The 17,541-nt window shown below is 49.4% G+C and overlaps 3 protein-coding genes across 3 annotated transcripts in view; 2 read left to right on the top strand and 1 right to left on the bottom strand.

The window, feature by feature from the left end:
- Positions 1–4,204, top strand: meiob (meiosis specific with OB-fold; the record flags this gene model as incomplete). The annotated part of the gene is made up of 13 exons (XM_084456158.1): positions 1–72; positions 614–671; positions 934–1,065; positions 1,237–1,309; positions 1,452–1,647; positions 2,046–2,146; positions 2,442–2,494; positions 2,608–2,703; positions 2,869–2,961; positions 3,207–3,351; positions 3,520–3,706; positions 3,915–4,001; positions 4,100–4,204. The coding sequence occupies 13 exons, from the start codon at positions 1–3 to the stop codon at positions 4,202–4,204; spliced, it is 1,398 nt and encodes a 465-aa protein (XP_084312284.1).
- Positions 4,205–5,017: 813 nt separating this feature from the next.
- mlst8 (MTOR associated protein, LST8 homolog) lies at positions 5,018–10,556 on the top strand. The gene is made up of 9 exons (XM_084456357.1): positions 5,018–5,031; positions 5,596–5,750; positions 5,893–5,944; positions 6,064–6,226; positions 6,439–6,514; positions 6,845–6,997; positions 7,145–7,269; positions 8,665–8,828; positions 9,136–10,556. The coding sequence occupies exons 2-9, from the start codon at positions 5,622–5,624 to the stop codon at positions 9,252–9,254; spliced, it is 981 nt and encodes a 326-aa protein (XP_084312483.1). The 5' UTR covers positions 5,018–5,031; positions 5,596–5,621; the 3' UTR covers positions 9,255–10,556.
- A 1,660-nt stretch (positions 10,557–12,216) lies between these two features.
- Positions 12,217–17,541, bottom strand: part of bricd5 (BRICHOS domain containing 5) — a gene marked incomplete at both ends in the record, with an annotated part of 6,328 nt that continues 1,003 nt past the window's right edge. The window contains 5 exons of the mRNA XM_084456157.1: positions 12,217–12,311; positions 12,815–12,971; positions 15,655–15,756; positions 16,004–16,153; positions 16,504–16,635. Of these exons, the coding sequence (XP_084312283.1) occupies positions 12,217–12,311; positions 12,815–12,971; positions 15,655–15,756; positions 16,004–16,153; positions 16,504–16,635 (636 nt within the window). The remainder of the gene's footprint in view (positions 12,312–12,814; positions 12,972–15,654; positions 15,757–16,003; positions 16,154–16,503; positions 16,636–17,541) is intronic.

Genomic DNA, 17,541 nt, shown 5'->3' with positions numbered 1-17,541 from the left:
ATGTCGTCCAGCGCCCCTGCTGCTCAGAGCTTTGTGGCCTTGTCTGAGTTACATCCCAACACTTCCCATCCGGTGAGTGGGAAACCTGCTACAGTACATGTTGTAGCACAATGTAACCTTATAAATAATATATATAAATATATAATAAATAATATTATAAATAAAAATAACAATAACAAACCTGTGTTTATGCCAGTAGAAAGAGATGGGCCGTGTCCGAAATGCATACTACTTGCTATATAGTAGGCGAGATGCAGCATGACATACATCAAAACTGTGCATACTGTATTTCGCCTACTATATAGTGCCTACTATATAGCAAGTAGCAGGTAGTATGCATTTCGGACACGGCCATGGATTCAATGTTTAGATGTATGCGTCTACTGTAGCCATAAGTGCTGCTGTCTCAGCAAACCAATATTCTTAACCAAAACCAAATATTACAATGTAAAATAAACTGAAAGGTTATTCAGAATAGTGTGGCCTATTACCTACAGTAATAGGCTAATGGTCAGTCAAATTAATTTTTTTTAATCTTGTAGGTCTCTAGGCTATTATAGAATCAATCAAAATTGAACATTATTTTGATTGATTTACCTCTTCTGTTTTTCAGAGGGTGGCTGGTGTCGTCATAGGAAAAACGGACGTCAAAAGCTTCCCTGACAGAAAAAGTTGAGAAAAGTCTGTGTATTAGTTTGCTTATAAGCTCCAGAAATGTAGGCTAGTACGTTTATTGTATAGGCCTACTCTTGTTGAAGTTTAGAAAGCAAGTGAAAATCCAGGCCCCTGCTGCTGAAGATGATCAGCTGTGTTAATTCTCTCTTGAATGTCCCATGTCTTGCCGACTACCGCCCTCCCCTGGCAGTTCTGTGAACTAGCCAGAGATTCCCCCCTTGGAATGGAAACTTCAACTGTTCTCTCTCTGTTTCTCAGATATTGGCTTTGACAGATTCACTTTCGGCTTCACCATCAAGGACACCGTGGACTACTTCATCAACGTGACGTCGTGGGGCGGCGACGCCTACGTCAACGGACTTTCCAGCAGCTTCTGCATCGGAGACTGTGGTGAGTCCAGTCCTATGTAGTGTTGTGCTTGTCAAGTATCCCTCGAAGCTATTTCAGATCATAGCATTGCACACCATCATCTGACATAAAACTGTATGTTGTGCACACAATACAGCATAACATTGTTATGTAACACATCCCATAACATTGTCTCCATTGTCTGCCCTACAGTTATTATTGACAATCCTCTAGTCGCTACTAAAGATCCTGAAAAAGAAGACCGTTTCTGCCCCTCAACCCCAAGGTAAACAATGGCCTTTCAGAGAGATTGTAGCTATTAATGTACAGTGGACCACACTAACCTAAGCTACACTGTACCTGTTTGTGTGTGTGGATACTTTGTGGGGTTTTGAGGACACCTACATGTTGTCTATCCCATGTCTCAGTTTCTATAGGCTGCTGGTGACGGAGGCCCACTCCAAGGTATCACTCTGTGCAGACGTGGGGGCTATAGACGGCCTGCTGCCCCTGGTGCACCTCCCCGTGAAGGACCCCAGAGACTTCTATTCTCTGGGGGACATCGTGGCCAACGGACAGAGCCTGGACGGCAGCATCGTCAATGTCCTGGCCGCTGTGAGATCTGTAAGAGCTGAGGCTGTGGTCGGTTATGTGGCATCTCTGTGACGGGAGTGTCTGAGGGTGTCTGTGTAACAACAGCTGGGATTCAAACTGCCAGCCTTCCACACTGGGAACAAAAACTTCTGCCAGTAGGCCTAATCCAGAGAGGCTTTCTAGAGGCCCATGCTAAGGGTGATTTGGTCTTCCTATTTGCAGCCATGGCTATTTTGTGTATGAAATACGCTATATAAATAAAGTTTGGTTTGATTTGATATTCTGCTACATACGGTACAGTACTGTTGTATACTGTGTTACAGACACCACGTTCAACAAAATGTTTACTTGAGACCTTACTTGAAAACCCACTGCGTGAGGTAACTTACAGTAGGACAGTATAGACTTGTACTCTTTTTCCGCTCCAGATTGGGGAGCCTAAGTTTTTCACCACGTCAGACGGTCGTAAAGGGCAGCGGCTGGAGCTGAAGCTGTTTGATGATTCAGTCACCTCCTTCCCCTTGGTCTGGTGAGAACAGCGGGAGGAGGCTCTTTTGGATGAGCGGGATAAGGGTGTTTTGGATGAAAGTCTAGGATCTTTCCATCAAACAGCTACCAACAATATGAATATTAACTGTATGAACTATGAATATTTGGTCTTCTGTGTTTTTGCTCTCTTGGTGCCGGTGTTACAAGGCGTATCTCTTTTGTGTTGTAAAGAGAACAGCTACATGAAGTAAACTAAACTATTATAACTCAGGGTGTTGTTGTTTGAACTCCTACCTCCCTCTCCCCTGTGTGACCCTCCCCTCTGTGCCACACAGCTGGGACAGGGAGGCCATTCAGCTGGTCCAGAGCCTGCTACCCAGAGAGACCGGTAAGACCATATATGCTGTGCTCCCTGAGGTGGAAGCAGCAGTATCGTTTGTGAAACGTTTGGGTGTGCTGTTTAAGTTTGAACGTCACTGACTCTGACCTCCCTCTCTGAAGTACTCTTCATCTCGGACACGCGCATCGGTTTCGACAGCTTCCGGAACTGCATGACCGCCACGGTCAACTCCAAAACCATCATCACCGTCAACCCCGGTGAACAGAACAATACCTGCATTTAGATCAACCATTTCATCTGTGATCATTTGAGCACATGCCCACCTATTTACATGTTCCCTAAAACGTTGACATTCGCTCCCTCGAACAGTTGGCCGCTGTCAATATATATACTTAATATTCTCCCTTGTTGTGTTCTGTCAGACACTAAGGAGGCCAGCCTGCTGTTCAGCTACGTTAAGGAGCTGTCTGAGTCTGGGGCTCTGGATGACGAGGACAGGCCTGGAGACGTACCTGGTCGGTCACAATGAAGACTGCATTATCTCTATGTCATGATTGCATTGCTCTTTCATCATTGTGGTAGTGTTTTAGTGGCCCTCTCACACTACAGAAGCAAGAGGTGGATCCCTGCCTTGTTTGCCATTCAGCTTGGAGAAGGCTTAGTCATTAATTTTCATGTTTTTTTTTGTGTTATTGCATTTATGAAATGTTTAATATTGAAAGCTGAGCCTGTCGTCTCCTGTCTGGCCGTCCTTCCCCAGTGGAGTCCATCAGTGATGTGTACACAGTGAGCCAGCTGAAGATGAAGGCCCAGGAGAGCCCAGAGGTCTTCTGTGGAATCACCTACAGCTTCATCTCCAAGCTGGACCTGGACTCCTCTGTGTCCAAGGTCATCAGGAGCAGGTGGTGAGTACCACAGCGCAGCAGAGACACTCAGGTAGTGGAGGTATTATTTGCCTTTTAGACAGCATCAAGAGTCTGAGATGGTACACCATAGGTGTAAAATTGAGACGATGTGTGTGTGTATGTGTGTGTGTATCTACCGTATGTGTTTGCGTGTGTGTGTGCGATCAGTTCAAAGTGCAGGTACCAGGCGAGCGAGGAGCTGCAGAGCTGCAGTAACCCGTCCTGTCCAGCGGGCGGCCGGCCGCTGAGCGTCACCACGGGGTTCGACCTGCTGGTGGACGTGAGCGACCACACGGGAACCCTGCAGTCCTGCAGCCTGAACGGCAGCGTTGCGGAGAAGACCCTGGGCTGCACCGTGAGTCAGGGCCACAGTCACAAACTACACTCCCTTCTCCGAGTCTAGCATCACACTCAGAGAGGTCATATGAATTACACCTTTATGGGTTGATTTGATGATGATAGAAAGATATTGTGTGAGATGTTGAAGTGTTGGTAGATAAACAGGGGGAGTTTGTAGATAGCTGGGCTGTCATTGATGTAGGATGTGCTGTTCTGTTTTTCAGCCGGAGGAGTTTGCCAGTCTAACCGAGGATGAGCGGACTGCCATGAAGTGGAGGTTCCTCTTGGAGAGATGCAAGATCTACATCAAGGTGTTTAGAAGGGAGAACAGTCAATCACATACAGTGTCCTCCGCTATGTTCTCTGAATCACTTGTTTAAAAATTATTCTTTTTTAAACTGTCTTCCAGATCGTTCCATCTCCCAAGTCCAGGAGTGGCATCAGAGGAAGTGTGCTGGCCTGCTCCCTGGCCGACCCAGGGGAGGTCAATCAAAGCCTGGCTGACCTACAGTAACTGTTACTGGCCTGTTCTGTTCTGCTCTAGGCTGCTCTGCTCTAGTCCGGTCTAGTCTGTCCTGTTCTAGACTACTCTAGTCTGCCCTGTTCTAGGATGCTCTGCTCTAGGCTGACTGACTGCTCTAGTCTGCCCTGTTCTAGGATGCTCTGCTCTAGGCTGACTGACTGCTCTAGTCTGCCCTGTTCTAGGCTGCTCTGCTCTAGGCTGACTGACTGCTCTAGTCTGCCCTGTTCTAGGCTGCTCTGCTCTAGGCTGACTGACTGCTCTAGTCTGCCCTGTTCTAGGCTGTCTGCTCTAGTATGTTCTGCTCTAGTCTGCCCTGTTCTAGGCTGCTCTGCTCTAGTATGTTCTGCTCTAGTCTGCCCTGTTCTAGGCTGCTCTGCTCTAGGCTGACTGACTGCTCTAGTCAGGCCATAAGTCTGAACAATGCAGTGAGGATAGCTGTACAGTAGCTGTGAATAATATGAATGTATGCCAGACTTTCCAGATGTTTGTAGTGCCCCTTTAAAAAGCCCTGTAGATTTTGTCTGTTGTATTCCTGTATTTTCCATTTTGTGTTTGTATTTATTTATTTGATGCTATACTCATGTTTCATGTTAAGATTTCCATGTAAAGTTGTATTAAAGTATGCACATTATTTAAACAAGCGTCTTACTTTATTGGCCCATCTGATGAAAATGAGAAGGATGGTAGGATATTTCCTTCATTAGCTACTCAAAGAGCATCGTTCAAAGATAATAGGAGGCAGTAGGAACCTGTTTGTCGCAGGGCTTGGTTACAGGGGGGCACAATTAGACGACGTACCTCTGCAGTTTCAATACAAGGTTGGTCGATCAGCTGTTGTCAGATTTACTGAATGTTCTCAGTTTCACAACATAAATGATTAGCTTGTATCTCAGTTTGTTGGTAAGATGAGCAGACTTTGCACGTTTATATTATATACAGGCTCATAACTCGTAGGACGGGCAGCCAGCTAGCAGATGTAGCTAACGTTAGCAAGCTAGCTCACAATTTGGCTAATACGTTACTGTAGATGTCAGGTTGATGTTGTTGACATGGTACTCTAGCTCTATTGCTTGCCAACTTGGGTATAATATTATAGCTAGCCACTTGGTTTGCTAACGTAATACACTCCCATCATAACTTATTTGTATTCCTTCTACAGCATGTATGTAACTTTCCCACTGTGTACTATTTGCCCCACTATTTTAAGACTGTATATTTATTTGCCCAGGGACTGCGGGTGGAAATTAGCTGTCTAGCTATAACCTTGTACAGTGCATCTCTCCCTATTCTATAGGGTAAATGTCTACTGTACCTTGTCCCTGTCTTAAAAATAAATAAAATCAATCAAAAATCAATCAATCATGTGTGTTTCTGCTTGCCAGGTAGGTTGCAGGGACAGCAGTCAAGCATGAATGTGAACCAGGGGACGGTGGGCAGTGACCCGGTCATCCTGGCCACGGCGGGATACGACCACACAGTCCGGTTCTGGCAGGCCCACAGCGGCATCTGCACACGCACCGTTCAGCACCAGGACTCCGTATCCTTGTGCACGTTATTTCAGCTTTCAGCAAGATTATTCCGGTGAAATCAAACTTTAAATGAATGTGGATGTGTGATTGTACAGCTCAGATTTGCATACCTGCTGTGTGGCATTTCATTCTTAACAAATCCCTATTCAGCAAGTAAATTCCCTTGAAGTTACCCCTGATCGCAGTATGATCGCAGCTGCAGGTTTGTACTGTTAATCACTGTCATTACCATTCATGATCATCATCGGTCATCATCATCAAGAATCTCAGTCGCAACTACATCATCACTCTTCGCTGCAAGACTTGTGTTTTGCGTGGCAGGCTATCAGCACATCCGCATGTACGACCTGAACTCCAACAATCCCAACCCTGTCATCAACTACGACGGCGTCAGCAAGAACGTCACCTCGGTTGGCTTCCACGAGGACGGGCGCTGGATGTACACGGGAGGAGAGGACTGCATGGCTCGCATCTGGGACCTCAGGTACCCGTGTGTGTGTGTGTGTGTGTGTGTGTGTGTGTGTGTGTGTGTGTGTCTGTGTGTGTGTGTGTGTGTGTGTGTGTGTGTGTGTGTGTGTGTGGGTGGGTGTGTGTGTGTGTGTGTGCGCGCGCGCGTGTGTGTAGTATGCTCCTGCTGTGCCTCTGCTGTGAACGGTCCTCATCATCACTGAGCTGATCCCTGCCCTTGTCCCTCAGGTCGAGGAACCTCCAGTGCCAGAGGATCTTCCAGGTCAACGCTCCCATCAACTGTGTGTGTCTGCACCCCAATCAGGTACATTACAGCCATAGAGCATGTAGAGCGCATCTGCCGCCTGACACTAGAGGGAGTAGTAGCAATGGGCTGTTGAATACAAGTTGGTGCATTTGAGCAAACCTAGAAGATCATAGCACCAGCTTTCCCTCCCAAGGTCCCTAGCTTCATGAGACCAACCAGGATGGTCTCACAAGAGGCTACAGGGTCCCAACATTGACCCTTAAATCACTGTCTTTTGTCAATCTACCTACCGTAGATCAGATATAGCGCTCTGTGTCCCCAAGATGAACTTGGTAGGCGTCTCCTTCCTCCTGGTTATGGATCATCTTTCTCTCGGGTGTGTTCCAGGCAGAGCTGATTGTGGGGGACCAGAGTGGAGTGATCCATATCTGGGACCTGAAGACCGATCACAACGAGCAGTTGATCCCGGAGCCGGAGGTCTCAATCAACTCTGTCCACATCGATCCAGACGCCAGCTACATGGCAGCTGTCAACAGCTCGGTCAGTACACTGTGTGTGTGTGTGTGCGTGTGTGTGTGTGTGTGTGTGTGTGTGTGTGTGTGTGTGTGTGTGTGTGTGTGTGTGTGCGTGTGTGCGTGCATGCGCTCAGTCAGTCTAAAACGACACATTCCACTTTTACCTCCCCAGGGGAACTGTTATGTGTGGAACCTGGCAGGGGGGATGGGAGACGAGGTGACACAGCTGATCCCCAAGACCAAGATCCCAGCACACAAGCGCTACTCCCTGCGCTGCAAGTTCAGCCCGGATTCCACGTGAGTCGAGCACCGAGCACTCAACAAGCTCTGGGGCTGGAATACTGTACAGCAAGGACTAACCTTTAATGGGATGTTTGGGAAGGAGAGTGATACACACACCTGAATGACTGAGTGGAGAAACATAATGAATGCAGATGCTTCTGTACAGGTGTGCTGTATGATACAAGTAAGCAGTTTACCTCATCATGCTCTGTGGCATGTATAAAAATGCTGAGCAGGCCCAGTTGACCTTGATTTTGGATCAAGATGGCAACAGGAAAAGATCTGTGACTTTGAAAAAGGGTTCATTATTAGGGCACGAATGGTAGGAGCTTCAGTCACAAAGACTGCTCAACTGGTTAGTGTTTGAATAGGAACAGTGCCTGGAGTGAAATCTGCATTTAGATCAATTGGGAAAGACATCAGTAAATCGGAAATTGTGGTCTAAAGTACACATTCGATGGTCGTGATGCTCGTGCGTTAGTGCCATGTAAGGAAAAACAAGATTATCATGTGACTTGAGAATGTCAGACAGTGCAGGACGTGATCAGACTGTCGGCAAGAACAGTCCATTGATAACTGCTTACAGAGGGATATTACAGTAGGGCTGCAGTGCTTAAAACCCTCATTGCAAACACGAATGCACATTTGAGAGTTCAGTGGTGCTAAAACCATAAGCACTAGTCTACTGAGATGAAAGTGATATGACCAGATGAGTCATCCTCACCATATTCTTGACAAGTGGGCGAGTGCATGTGTGGCGTACACCAAGAGAACGGTACAGGTGTGAATGCTTGACCCCTACAGTGAGGGGGTCCGGTGGCTCTGTTATGCTATGGGGGGGGCATCTTCCTGCCATGGTTTGGATCCACTTTAGTGGGAAGGGTCACTGCTAATCAAAGTTATTCTGAGTGATCACCTTTAATACTACGACGAAACATTTCTACCCTGATGGAAGTGGTCTATTCGAGGATGACAATGCCCACGTCAACAGGGCACGAAGGGTCACAGTGGCTTGACGAGTAGGAAAATGATGTGAATCATATGCTATGGCCTTCGCACTCACCAGATCTCAACCCAATTTGACAAACATGGGGAGATTTTGGACTAATGTCATCAAACCACCAAATGAGGGAATGTCTTTTGGAAGAATGGTGTACCATCCCCCCAGTAGATTCCAGAGACTTGTAGAATCCATGCCAAGGCCCGTTGAAGTTGTTCTGGCGGCTAATGGTGGTCCATCACCTTACTAAGATGCATTATTTTGATTTTTCCTTTAATATGTCACCCATCTGTAGTACCCCAACGGAGATGGTGCATTCTCATCTGTGTGTATATATATATAGTATATATAGTATGTAGTAGATGACAACGTACTGAGGTTATTGAGTGTCATGTCTTTGCCCCTCCCAGCCTCCTGGCCACCTGCTCAGCAGACCAGACCTGTAAGATCTGGAGGACGTCCAACTTCTCTCTGATGACTGAGCTGAGCATCAAGAGCAACAACCCCGGGGAGACCTCTAGAGGCTGGATGTGGGACTGCGCCTTCTCGGGGGACTCCCAGTACATTGTCACCGGTCAGTGCTGGTTCTACCCTGCCGTGTGTTTAGGCAACTCGCCGAGACCCCCCCCCCCCCCATAGATGGTCTACAGAAGCTCATACCGTCACACTGGACACGTTTGTTGGTAGTTTGTTGAGAATCTAGAGGTCATCTAACTACCCAACTGCTGTTACCTCTGACATTGTTTTTTAGTCAGGTGAATGAATGAGTAATGACTAACAGATGAATGAAAGAGTGAATGAGATGAACGAGTGAAGTTGTGAGAGTTGTTTCCTTCAGCCTCTGACCGACGCCCCCCCCCCCCCTCTCTGTCGTCCTCCAGCGTCGTCAGACAACCTGGCCCGCCTCTGGTGCGTGGAGACGGGGGAGATCAAGAGAGAGTACAGCGGACATCAGAAGGCCGTGGTCTGTCTGGCCTTCAACGACAGCGTGCTGGGCTGAGGAAGAGGAGGAGGAGGAGGAGGAGGGGACAGCCCTTCTGGAGGACCTAAAGGGAGGCCATGGGTTGGCCGTCTGGCCTACTGTGTGTGTCACCACAGAGAGCCTCCCTGACAGGACTAGTATGTACTGTTATGACAACCATGCCCACATGGGTCTCATGCTCAGCTCTCACCTGCAGGAAGCGATTGATCATGTTTTATCATGAAAGTAAGTGGGAGGAAGAGTATTTTTTTTACCAATTGCAAGGGCCACATTTCACCAGACCAAGGGTACGTCGATCTTTGCCATGGCGTTGTTTGTTGAATCTTATGACCAAACGTATTTAAACCTAAAGGTGGGGTAGGCGATTTGGCTCAGAAGCACTTTGTGATTTTGTTGTTGTTTAATTAATTCTCTTTGAACCCCGACAACAATCAATAAATAAAATGCTATGCCACTAAAATTTAAAAAATCTAATCCGTGGAAGTCACAGTACTGTAATAAGTCCGTCCAATCATTTCGAGGTACCACCTTGAAATGATTTGATGGCCTACCTGCCTGTCAGCCTATCTGCCTGCCTAGCAATTGTCATTTGCTTCCCACCAGTTTGGAGGGAGGCCTGAAGGGAGGGTCAGGGATTTTGTCAGTTGGTCCCCCAAACATTTTCACACCAGTACCTTAGAGAAGGGGAAATGGAATTGGAAAATGCTTGCACTCTATAGCTTGCTCTTTCCGTTGGTTTGTCGGTCGGTCAGGCCACAAAAATTTGGTCTGGCTGCACATGCACATATATGGTCAATCAATCAATCAATCAAAGCTTTATTTGTATAGCGCATTTCATACCCAGAGGCAACACAATGCGCAATGGTCGCAGCTATTGTAAATCTAGTTGAACAACTCTTCCTGGTTTCTACAAAATTGCTTACCCTACCTTTAAGATTGAAATGTTTTAACGTTTTAAAAGTCTTTGAATACTCTACAACTGTAAGTCAATGTAAAGAATATCAGATGTGATAATTCCCAGAAAGACTAGCATTGTAAAGTATTACTTCACAGTATCTCCCCCAATTCTGTTTCATTCCCAAAATATCTTATCTTTCTGTATTGTAATATTACCCCCATAAAAGTGAAATGAAAACTACTTATTGACACACATGCACCCATGTAAGCACAGGGAGAACAAACTCCACACAGGAAGGCCCACAGCCCTGGGGAGAACCATGCCCCCAGTGCCAGCAGTGCACCATGGGAAATCAAACCCAGGACCTCCTCGCTGTGAGGCAGCAGTGGACTTACTTTAACTGCCACTGTGTCTGCAGTGAATGCAATACTATTAAAACATTGAAATACCACCCTGGTCACCTCTATCCACATTTGAAATCTAATGAAATATTGTGAGACCAAACCAATGTACAACAACAGTCCTTTATTGAAAGACCAGGCACTCCACCAAGTGACTCGTCAGCTGTATGGGTTACAGGAAATACAAGCAGACAAAAAAAAACTTTTCTAACCTAATCTCACGACGCTGCCACAGAGGAGGGTGGTGACATGAAGGGAGTGACGATGGGAGCTTGGCTGATGACATGACAGCTCGCTTCCTTCTCCTCTCTCTCTCTCGGAAGGAGAGACTCGGAGGGGGAGGGGAGGCTGGCTGGTTCTCTCCTAGGCACTAGGGAAGGAGAGACTGGGGGAAGGCTGGCTGGCTGGTTCTCTCCTAGGCACTAGGGAAGGAGACGAGGGAGGCTGGCTGGCTGGTTCTCTCCTAGGCACTAGGGAAGGAGAGACTGGAGGGAGGCTGGCTGGTTCTCTCCTAGGCACTAGGGAAGGAGAGACTGGGGGAGGGAGGCTGGCTGGTTCTCTCCTAGGCACTAGGGAAGGAGAGACTGGAGGGAGGCTGGCTGGTTCTCTCCTAGGCACTAGGGAAGGAGAGACTGGAGGGAGGCTGGCTGGCTGGTTCTCTCCTAGGCACTAGGGAAGAGGAGACTGGAGGGAGGCTGGCTGGTTCTCTCCTAGGCACTAGGGAAGGAGAGACTGGGGGAAGGCTGGCTGGCTGGTTCTCTCCTAGGCACTAGGGAAGGAGAGACTGGGGGAGGGAGGCTGGCTGGTTCTCTCCTAGGCACTAGGGAAGGAGAGACTGGGGGAAGGCTGGCTGGTTCTCTCCTAGGCACTAGGGAAGGAGAGACTGGAGGGAGGCTGGCTGGTTCTCTCCTAGGCACTAGGGAAGAAGAGACTGGAGGAAGGCTGGCTGGCTGGTTCTCTCCTAGGCACTAGGGAAGGAGACGAGGGAGGCTGGCTGGCTGGTTCTCTCCTAGGCACTAGGGAAGGAGAGACTGGGGGGAGGCTGGCTGGTTCTCTCCTAGGCACTAGGGAAGGAGAGACTGGGGGGAGGCTGGCTGGTTCTCTCCTAGGCACTAGGGAAGGAGACGAGGGAGGCTGGCTGGCTGGTTCTCTCCTAGGCACTAGGGAATGAGAGACTGGGGGAAGGCTGGCTGGTTCTCTCCTAGGCACTAGGGAAGGAGAGACTGGGGGAGGGAGGCTGGCTGGTTCTCTCCTAGGCACTAGGGAAGGAGAGACTGGAGGGAGGGAGGCTGGCTGGTTCTCTCCTAGGCACTAGGGAAGGAGAGACTGGGGGAAGGCTGGCTGGTTCTCTCCTAGGCACTAGGGAAGAGGAGACTGGAGGGAGGCTGGCTGGTTCTCTCCTAGGCACTAGGGAAGGAGAGACTGGGGGAAGGCTGGCGGGGTGCAGGTTTAGCTGTGTCATTGGGAGTCAAAGCTGCTCCTGTTCCTAGTTCCTCCCAAGAGTTTGTTTTGTTCTGTTTTGGTAAGCTGGCTCCCTGGCTTAGCAGGCGAGATGGAGGACATTCTTCCCTGATCTCAGCTGGTATGTACAATTGTTCCTGGTGAGAGGAGGAGAGGAGTGGGAGGAGCCGGGGTGAGTGGGAGGAGCCGGGAGCAGTGGGAGGAGTCGGGAGGAGGACGGTCACTCCGGTAGGTAGTAGAAGCACACCGAGACACAGATGTTGTTGGGGAAACAGATGTCGATGCAGAAGTACACTAGTCTCAGTGTCCCCGGGCCTACGGAGAGAGAGAGAGAGGGAGAGAGAGAGAAGTGAGGAGTGATGGTCACTGAGAAGGTGTTTTAATGGGAAAGACAACCCCTACATTAAACTGGTAGAAATCAGTAGCAGCCAACCATCTGTCAGTGAATGCTAGGCAATGTAACGTGAGTTTGAAGTATTTTCTCGGCTGTCCAGAAGGTAGTGTACAGTATAGCCTACTGTAGTTAGGTGAGCTGAGGTACTGTCGCATAGCAAAGGGGTTTCAACCTAAAGGTTGTTGTTATTTACTGCAAAACTATAAGGTCAGTCAGCGTGGTAAGGATTATGTTCCTGACTCTGTGATCATTTGATGCTTGATAAATCGAGTGAACCGGTCAGTGATTGAAATGAAGAACAGGCCTCATTACAGTTAGTGTCGATGCATGTGGCCCAGGTCCCTCCAACCAACGCGCGTTCTTTCCGGCATGCTGAACGTGGGTGGTCAGTGTGGGGGCGTGCGGGCGCTAGCGGTGGTCTCACCCGCGGCTCTCCTGGTCCAGTGGATGGCTCTGTCCTGACACAGCTCCTGGAGGGGCTGCTCCAGGGTGGAGGGGTCCACCAGCAGGCCCCCCAGCACCCCCAGGAACTCTGTCTGCCTCTGGGTCTGGTTCCCCGACAGCAGCACCACCGGGCTGCCCTGGAACACAGGGCACACACAGTCTGGCAACACAGTCCGTCAGTCAAACCCGCACGACTGGTCCGCTGAGGTGATTCGTCTATTTTTCATTGGGTGCCAGGGGCTGTAGCCAAGACATGGGGCGTGAGAACACATTTCCTCACAGTCTTGAATGAATGAATGATGTAACAGACGAGTCAAATGGCAACCAATAAGAACCACAACAAGGAAAACCAGATCAGAAGACCCCAGATATGATCATAGGGGTGGTTGAGGAAAGGTTTTAGATGAGGGGTAATTGATATGGAACTCAAGCCGTCATGGCTGTGGTGCTTCGGTACTATCTCTCTCTCCCTCTCTCCCTCGCTCTCTCTTTCTCTCGCTCTCTCTCTCTCCCTCGCTCTCTCTCCCTCGCTCTCTCTCTCTCTCCCTCTCTCCCTCGCTCTCTCTCTCGCGCTCTCTCTCGCTCTCTCTCTCTCCCTCGCTCTCTCTCGCGCTCTCTCTCTCTCCCGCTCTCTCTCTCCCTCGCTCTCTCTCTCTCCCTCGCTCTCTCTCTCGCTCTCTCTCTCTCCCTCTCTCCCTCGCTCTCTCTCTCTCTCTCCCTCTCTCTCTCGCTCTCTCTCTCTCCCTCTCTCTCTCTCTCCCTCGCTCTCTCTCTCCCTCGCTCTCTCTCTCTCGCTCTCTCTCTCTCCCTCGCTCTCTCTCTCCCTCTCTCCCTCGCTCTCTCTCTCTCCCTCTCTCCCTCTCTCTCTCCCTCTCTCCCTCGCTCTCTCTCTCTCTCGCTCTCTCTCCCTCGCTCTCTCTCTCCCTCGCTCTCTCTCTCCCTCTCTCCCTCTCTCTCTCTCTCCCTCTCTCCCTCGCTCTCTCTCTCTCTCCCTCTCTCCCTCGCTTAGCACAAAGGCTGTGAGTAATTGGGGCGTTAACGCGGCTGGTGTGTCAGATAGGAGAGCACTTACAGAGCTGTTGCGCCTGAGCGGTCCTTGTAACGACCTGCTGTTTACCTGGGCTCGAAAGAGAGACCATTGTGTTGAGGAACAGAGAGACTGGCTTCAGAATGGGCCCCTGTTTGGAAAGCAGTCTCTCTTATGAAACCAGTCGATCAAACTAATCGCAGACTAAATGACCGCCATCAGTGGTGGGTTGGGACACTGGAGGCCAGCTCTTTGAGTCATGTGACACCCTGAGAGAGTGGTTCCTTGTATAAGGGAAGTACAAACACTTGAGAAACAGTTTATTTTCTTCACAGAGGCTTGCACAAGAAAATGATGAAACAGATTTTGTCAGAAATCTCACATCTCTCTGTCTCTCTATCTCTCTTTTGACACATACTCTATATGTAACTAACTCCTCTCAATCACCAGGTGAATGAACCCAAACACAATTCAGGCCTGAATACTCTGGATCCAGACCAGACTACAGATCACGATAAACCGCGATTCATATTCAAGCCCAAGAGAGCCAATGAGTGTGGTTTCATCTGATATGGGTCTGTGATGACCTCACGTTGTGAGCCTGGTTCAGTCTAATGGAGAGCCAAGCAGATGAAGACAGGGGCTGCGTTCCGAATCGCATATTTCTACTACTTACTACCAGTACCTACTACAGCTGCCCTTAGAAAGTACGTACTTTGCAAGCAGTAGGCATCCAATTGGGACATACTACCTTGTCATAACATTGCGCCTTGAAATTTGCCCACATCCGTCGCTGTCCATAACGCGACATTCGTCTTCAGCTGTCACGAATGTCACGACTGGCACATGTGACGCTGCGCACAGGATTGTGGGTCAGAATAGGCAGGAAAGCCTGCTGGCTTGCATACTGCAAAATACGACGATGTAGTAGGAAATCCTGGTATTTTTGCCATACTGCATGTGGCATACTATGTATTGGGACATACTACATCCTGTTTTGGCATACTATATAGTAGGGTAGTATGTGATTCGGAACGCAGCCAGGCTCTCTAACAATCATGCTACAGACAGAACCCCTCCACTCCACAGTGACTTGACTGGATCTGTGTACTATTCAGAGCTGTGTGTTCATTAGATGCGTGACTACAGAGGCGCAGGGTGGAGCAGGCTCTTCTCTGGGCTAAAAGAGAGATCTCCTTTCCTTACCCAGCTAAGCGGAGCCTTAAAACCTAAAAGTCCCCAGATAGACTGACAGACAGAGCGTCCATTGTGCTGCCCAGGCTGGCTCCTCTAGCCCCCTGTAAGAAGATCCAGTGGGGGGGGGGGGGGGGGGGGGGAGAGGAGTGAGGGGGGCAGTAGGGCTGGGCTGGGGATCGGATGTGCTGAGGAATTCAGCAATGGAGGAGAGAGGGGCTATAAGCTTTTCTTCTTAATTTCTCTCTCTCTCTCTCTCTCTCTCTCTCTCTCTCCCCCCGTTCTCTCTGTCTCTCTCTCTCACTCCGCTAAGCTGTGAGTCATCATGGCGCTGTATCGACCCCCTCCGAAGAACAAACAGGTCTGAAAGGTCAGGGATCGGTCTGGCAGGAGGTCTGGCGAGGCGTAAAGGTCAACGTCCACCTGTGAGGACCGCGAGCCTCAGCGCCAGTCCGCTCGGACTCGGCCGTGTCCAGACCAGAGACAACCGCTCTCCTCAGCTGACGCAAGACACCGCTGCCGAATTTCAAGCGCATACAACTGACTGAAACTGTACCGTACCATCTTACCGAAAACCAGTTGCTGTGAAACGTCCCTACCTTATGTGCTGGGAGGAGAGAGTTCACGTTTTCATAGTCAGACGTCTCCATCTTGCGGAGGAAGCAGGTCTCCTGGAGATCAGGCTTGTAGCAGACCAGACCCTATGGAGCACAACAGGAGATCAGCTGAGGGAAATACATGATTTATCATTGCCGATTTCTGGGTTCTGGCCTACATTATTTCAATTTCAGATAACGCGTTTGGTCAGGCAGATACTGGACAGTACATCTTACCGGGTGTGAAGACTGAATGCAGAACATCAGGTTCACTGACCAGTTCACTTATGAACCAGGTCAAAAAGAGAGTTCCCCTATTAAAGCTCACAGACACGTGACGGTCTCTACTCACGTGTTTGATGTCAAAGAGCACAGTGGCGGTTTGGTTGGCCTGTGAGCTCACGGAGAAGGTCACTAGGTCGTTGTGTTTGTCCACCAGGGCAGATTGGTTGACCAGAGCGCCGGCCTGATCTGGAACTATGATCCTGACAACCTTGAGAGACTAGAGAGCAGGGGGAAGGATTTACTGAGCGCACACCTGACGTGTGTGTGTACGCGTGGTAACAGGTTAGACGGGTTCAGATGTGTGTGAGTTGGGAGGAATTAATTAAGAAACGAATACACACACGTTGTTTGATGAGGTGCTGACCCAAAGGCGTATAATAATCTTAAATTGAGAGAGGGTTGCACACTCCGATGCTCCAGGGCAATGGTTTTATTATCCAACGTTTCGACAGGAAGCTGTCTTCATCGGGGCTTTTGAGGCTGCCGAAGCGTTGGATAATAAAAGCATTGCATCGGAGCATCGGAGTGTACCGACCCTCTCTCTCAATTTGAATTGGAGGGTATTACCTCTGTCCGGTGCTGCGACAGCCCTAGATACCCCGCCACACTGATCGTGATGACCACCAGGAGCACAGCGGCCGACACGCTGACCCAGAATGCTATGCGGGGAAAGCGGGGGGACGCGGCTGGGCCCCCATCCTGACAGAGAGGACACACCCACAAGGATGGAGGATGTAGCTCTATCAAGAAACCTTGACACACTTGATGTGCATCAACTGGGTAGGGTTAAGGTTAGGGTTTGTAGATAGTTGACTGTTTATTGATGGTTAGTTGGTTTTGGACCCTATCCAGACAACAGCTACAGTAAACTTACTGACCACACTCATAATCAAATTGTGATTAAAAAAACATAAGTTCAGTCAGAGGATTTGCCACAGATCAGTGACCAACACACAGATATATGCCATGGCGAGTCCTACCGTGTATGGCGAGTCCTCCAAATCGGTTTGTGAACGTTTCCAACACCTGACCATCCTGTGTGCCGTGTCTCTGCTCCCGTGTCTCGGCTAGCTGCATGGAGCTGTGGACATGACCGGCGCTCTGACTCACTCTAACGCTCGGAGGTGCGCCCGGCTGACTGCTCTCTTTCTCTCTCTCTGCTAACCTGCTTCTCCTCCACCCCCACACCCCCCCTCACCTCGCTGAGCTGGAACTCACCTGGCCAACTTTTCCATCTAAGAATACCTCTCTTCGTCCTCTCCCTGTCCCCCTCCTCCCTCCGTCCCCACCCATACAAACCCACTGGCTTGACTGACCCTGCCTAGACAAAGGACAAAGGCGGAGGAGGGAGACAAGCTGCCCTGTGAGGAGAGACTCTGTCATCCCCGGGGGAGAGGCGATAGAAGGCCTGTCCACCGCTGACGGACCAAGGTGACTTTAAGACACCTGCCATGCTAATACCCACAGCATTCACAGCAGGTTCAGATGAGGTGGGTTTGAGGGTTCGAAAACCACTAGGAGCCTAACGTTATATTCAAGAGCGTTTGAGAAAAGCATTTCTCAGTATTTTTAGTGTGGTTCCAGATTGCGGAGAAACAGTTCAGT

This window comes from Borostomias antarcticus (genome assembly GCF_949987555.1).
Source record: "Borostomias antarcticus genome assembly, chromosome: 22".
Classification (NCBI taxonomy): domain Eukaryota; kingdom Metazoa; phylum Chordata; class Actinopteri; order Stomiiformes; family Stomiidae; genus Borostomias; species Borostomias antarcticus.
This window is presented reverse-complemented; position numbering and strand designations above follow the sequence as displayed.